This window comes from Chaetura pelagica, unplaced genomic scaffold (genome assembly GCF_000747805.2).
Source record: "Chaetura pelagica isolate M959 unplaced genomic scaffold, ChaPel_1.0 scaffold350, whole genome shotgun sequence".
Taxonomy (NCBI): domain Eukaryota; kingdom Metazoa; phylum Chordata; class Aves; order Apodiformes; family Apodidae; genus Chaetura; species Chaetura pelagica.
The window spans coordinates 899,444-904,784 of record NW_009951818.1 but is presented as its reverse complement, the minus strand read 5'-3'; the positions used below and the strand labels follow the sequence as shown (position 1 = coordinate 904,784).

Below are 5,341 nucleotides of genomic sequence, written 5' to 3'. Positions count from 1 at the left end.
TCCCGCCCGGGCGAGCCTCGCCTCTCCTGCCCGTTGCCTTGCAGAGATGGCAGGCCCGATCCTCCAGATGACCCGGCACAGCCAGGCCCGGGAGCCCGTGCCCTACGTGACCCTCTCGCAGCACCAGGAGGTGAGGCCCGTCCCTCTCTGCCCGCCCGGGTTTCCGTCTGCTCCCCACCCGTGGTGAGGCCAGGCTGCCAGCCTGGGAAGCAGCAGGAGCCTCTTCCTCGGCTTCCAGCTGCCTCCTTTGCCAGCCTGTCCTCTGCCGGGGTGCGCGCATCCCAGAGGGTGAATTTTCAGCCCCGAGCCTGCTCCGGAATGCCCTGTTGCGTAGCTTGGAGTCCTGCTGCGTTTGTGTTTGTGCTGGTTAGGCAGCTGCGGGTGGAGCTGGAGATCTCGGCTGGTGCCAGATGAGGATGCTTCTGTGGGGAACACGGGCCCTGCAGCCCTGGCTGCCAGACGTGAGCATTTGTTGTTTTGTCGTGACTGCCGGTCTCAAAGTGGTACCTTCTGCCTGAAGATCTCCTGGGTTTGCTGGCTAAGCTGCACATCTCCTCTCTTTCACAAAAGAGTTCTTCTGAGCTTTGAGAAACTACTGTGAAGAAGTACTTGTCAGACTGGTTCTTGTGTCCCTGCAGGCTTGGTTGAGCTTGTTACCAAGACATCTGTCAATTGTCCTTTATATGAGGAGAGCTTAACCAATTTCTTTTGGGCTGAGGTACAGCACTCCTGCCTGTAAAACATGTCTGAGCACGTGGGTTGTGCAGCTCTGAACTGGAACTTCACTCCCTCTTCCCCTGTTCTTCTGGGCCTAGGGAGGTAGTCTGGGTTCTTCTTTACCTATGCCAGTCCCAGGCAGGAATGGGGCTCAGGGACTGTGTGGAGCTTGAAGATCTTTTATTGCTATTGGCATCCCCTCTGTGCCTGAGGAGGATTCTTGGAGTTTGACTCCGGGGCTGGGTGAGGAGATAGGAGCCCCTTTCTGGCAGTAATTCTGAGTGGACTCTGGAGCTGGGGCCCTTAAGGACATGTTTTCCAGGCTTAGGCACATCAGTAGTATTTGGTTGCTCCTCCTGAGCTGTTAGTACTACAAGCCTTCATCCTCCTGGAGGCAAGTGGATTATTATGCCACCTTAAAGCCTTGCTCTGTCAGTTCGCAGGCAGATTTCCCAGCTTGTGTTGCAGGGACCTGTTGCCACTGGGTCTGTGTGGAGTAACTTTATTCTTTCTCATAGTCAAGCCTCATCTTCTAGAGTGGTAGTAGTTAATAAAAGGATCAGGCTGTGCCTTGCTGGGGTGGCAGTCTTAGTGGCAGATGAGAGTTGCCAATAGTCTAGAGAGACTGGTGGCTTCCTTATTTGGAAAATGCTCTTCCTTTGCTTTGCTTGGTGGGACAATAGCAGGTATGGCCCCATCTAGAACGCAAATGTTGGCTGGCCTGCAGTGTTTTGGAGGACTCTTATCCTGGTACCCACAGGAGTGGGTACACAAGCAGCCTAGATGTGTTCCTTCTGCCTTCAGTTCAGCTTTGTGAGTAGTGACCTGATTTGAGTGGAGGCACAGGGAATCTTCACTCAGTGTTGAGGCCAGTCATAACTTCCAGGCCTGCTCACTGCCAGCACAGCTGTTGAGCACAGAAGTTTGGACAGGTTCCCTGAGCTCCGTGGAACAAGGTTGTCTCATGACTGCTTTAATCTGGTTGAAGAACAAGCTGAGAGCAGGAAGATAGGTGCTGGCTACGACTTCCCAGCCCCTCTTTATGAGGTACCTGTGCTTATAAATATACCATGAGCTGAACTATGAGCAGATCCAGATGCAGTTTTCCCACCCCTCTTCTCCGTTGGCTTTGTGCAGAAGACTGGGAATCTGTGCTGGAAACAGTGAGTCTGATCCATCCCACAAAGCTGTCCCCTCTGCACCAGCTGCGTTCCTGTCTCATCTTCCTGCTGTCAATCCTTGGTATAGGAGAAGGGTCTGAGAAGAGTTTTGTTCCAACCTTGACAGCTCTTCTGAATGCTAGAGCTCTTCTGCCAGACTTTGCCTTCTACTTGGGCAGGAGGCTTTTTGCTTGCTGTCCTCCATGCACGCAGTGCTTCAGGGAAAATGCTGTGCACCTGAGAATCATGTCAGCCTTTGGGTGCCTGGAAACACAAACATCCTTGTGAACAGGCAGGACAGTGACTGGAGAGGAGCAGAAAGTCCTGTGCCATCTGCTAAGGATGTGCTGCATTTTTTGTGCATGCCAGGAGCCTCCAAGCCTCCCTGCAGCCTGTCCCCTGTCTGTGCCTTCCCTTTTGCTGACTCTTGCCCAGTGCTGTTAAGTGTCCTTGTCTGAGGTGCGTGTGACATCAGTTACTCCTGCCTTCTCCAGCCTCTCCTGCCAATCACAGAATCTCATTTTGGCAGGGTCCTGTCTCCCCATTTCCTGCCTGTCCGTGTTGGTTTTGCCACTCAAGTGCTGCAGTGTTGTCAGTGTGCTTAACTCTCACCTGACTTGTCTGTGGCCTGTTTCAGTGCGAGGAAGCAGCCTACGAGGAGCGGTGGTACCCAGCTGGGAAGTGGGCCTGTGTCACCAAGGGGGAGCCCATGTATGAGCAGAGCATCTCCATGAGCTTCATGAAGCTCATGCGCTACATCTGCAAGGAGAACTCTGTAGGTGTGTGCAGGCAGGGGCTGGAGGGGGCTGCAGGCTGCTCAGAGGGAAGGCTCTGCCACAGTTCATCTGGAGTGGGGAGGAGGGCTACCACCATGGACCCAGCAGTCTCATTGTGCCCACTGCTTTCCTGCCTCCTTCCAGGTTGTTATTTGGGTATGACAGTCCCAGTGCTCAATGAAATCCACCTGATCAAGGAGGGGACTGAGCTGGAGCGTGAGGTCGTAACTGCCTATTATCTCCCAGGAGAGTTCCAGCAAAACCCCCCTGTTCCCACAGACCCTGAAATCCACATCATTGAGAGGGCTCCACTCCGGGTTATAACCAGGTGACCCCAGCGTGAGAGAAGTTTTCTCAGCTCAGCAGAGGTGTATAAACTCCCTGCATAGCTGCTGTGGTTCCTTGGGCAAGGGGATGGGAGCACTGGCTGTGGGAAGGGGGAATGTACTGGCTCTGTTCCTTACATTGTTCCCTTTGCTGCAGGGTTTTCTACGGGATGACCACTGAGGAGACGATTCTGCGAGAGATCAGTCTCTTCTGGGAGCTCTTGGGGTCCACAGACATGGTGTTCCAGGAAACCTACATTGTGGCTGTTTACGAAAATCCCAGCGTCCCTCAGCGCCGCAATGAGATCTGGTTCATCTGCCGGGCAGAGTGACTCCTCCTGTAACTGCTGACTGCTGCAGCCGGACCCGGCGTGGTGGCACTTCTGACCAACCCTCCACCTGCAAAACGACGGACAGACTGCGGGGTGGGCTTGCCCTCTGCCAGGGAAAACCTGCCTGGTCTGCACTCCCCCCGCCCCTGCAGGAGCCAGCTAAGGCTGGAGCTGCCACCAAGGAGAGCCTCTGCAGCAAGCACGCAGTGGGGGCTCGTGTAAGGTGGTAGCTGTGTGGGCTTGTGCCTGACCTGGACTTCTCTTTGCTCTGAGCTGGGGTTGCAGAGCTGTGCCAGGCGTGCTAGTGGGGCTTGTGTTTGGCAAAGTCACGAGATGATGGTGTCTAGAAGGCAAATGACTGTGTACAAGGTGTGGAGCTCTGTCTGGGATCTGGGCTTCTTCCTACGAGGATGGCTACCTGTCCCAAATGGAGCCACTGAAATGCTGCTACAGGGAAAGGAGGGTCCAAAGTGGGAAAGGGCTCACCACAAGCAAGATGTAGATTCTGTACGATTCGTGCTGGGTTGGTTCTCTTTGGACTGCTGGATGCTTCCCTGACTGTCAGTCACCATCCTTCAGACAGGACCAGGGTGCTGGCAGTCCTTGTCTATCAGTTGTGGGTGCTAATTTTCAGACCTGCTGCAAGCTGAGAGGGACAGGTCCTGACAGCAGCAGCAGTGGCACGACTGTGTGTTGTGTTGTGCATTGATCAGTGTGTTTCACATCCATTAATACCATCATGCTCTCTTGGGGGAAGCTGGTGGTGCCAACAGTAAATAAAACCTGCTCAAACCATTGCAGCTGCAAATTACTGATGGTGGGCATGGGGGCTGCCCAGGTTGGCTTGGGGAAAGCCTTGGTATCTCCCTCTTTAGGACATGCCAGGCTGCAAAGTGAACTAAAAAAGCTCTAATGTCTACCCAGGTTATGGCCACATGCTCAGCCAGACACGGCCCCTGCTTTACTGCCCAAGCTGCTTATTGCTACTACAAACTGGCCATACTTCTCTGCAGGTAAGGTGGTTTTCTGTAAGATGGGGTCTGCTCTAGCCTAATTTTTATCCTGTGCAAAAAAGTTGGCTCCTTTGTACTGCACATAGGTACCTGATCTTGGGTTTTGAGAATTTCAATGCGACTGCACGTCATGCTGGTTGGCTGCAGGAACTGGTGTATTTTTGCAGGGATATGTTTAACTGGCTTGGTGTGGAGGGACTCCTGGGTGCTTCTGACCCATTTCCTAAGGAGTTTCCTCCTACTGTAACTGGAGATGGGCTGTGTGCCTTGCCTGTTGCTGCTGCTCAAATCTGGCTCTGGCCCACTGGCCCTATGATGCAGCTGGAGGGGGGAAAGGTGGGGAAGGCCACCTCCATGGTCTCATTGCCCTACCCATGCAGGTGGCTTCTGCCACTCCATTTCCCAGTCAGATGCTGTTCACTGTCCAGGCTGCCTTGCCCACTGGCAGCCCAGCCTGTGGCTGCGAGAAGAGCAGGGCCAAGCTCCCTTGTTGAGGGAGCAAAGTAGCTTCAGGCAGAGTCTGGGCAAGCACAGCACGAGCAGCCAGCAGTTTCCTGGGCATCTTGTGTTGCAGTTCTGGTCCCTGGGGCACTACAGGCAGGCAGGCGTGGGGAGGCTGTGTGGCAGCTGATGTGGCAAGTGCTCCTCAGATAAGAGCGGCAATCCCTGGATCAACAACGCAGTGCTCACTTCCCCCCCCGGGGAAGGAGAAACAATTCCCATATGTGAGGCTGGGATCAGGTGGCTCAGTGTCAGCAGGAGGGCCAAGTCAGCTGGCACGTGTGGTACAGAGACCCTTCCACTTACTGCACATCAGCGGTTTTGCTTGCTTCTCCTGGGCTTGCAGGTGGAAGTAATACTTGCCTTCTACAGGCTGCTGAGTAGGCAACCACTTCCTCTGAGGCTGCTTGGTCCCCAGCCACAACCAGGACAGCTTTAGGTGACAGGAAGTGGTGGCTTCCCTCTGAGGGAGGACAGGTCTGCGGCTACCGGCAAAACCGCGCAGCCACACGCCCC

At 54.5% G+C, this 5,341-nt stretch overlaps 1 protein-coding gene across 1 annotated transcript; it reads left to right on the top strand.

The window, feature by feature from the left end:
- Positions 1 to 46: 46 nt before the first annotated feature.
- On the top strand, positions 47 to 3,311 carry LOC104398453 (heme-binding protein 1-like). The gene is made up of 4 exons (XM_010008567.1): positions 47 to 130; positions 2,515 to 2,656; positions 2,798 to 2,981; positions 3,137 to 3,311. Exons 1-4 carry the CDS (start codon positions 47 to 49, stop codon positions 3,309 to 3,311), a joined length of 585 nt encoding a protein of 194 aa, XP_010006869.1.
- The last annotated feature ends 2,030 nt before the right edge of the window (positions 3,312 to 5,341 follow it).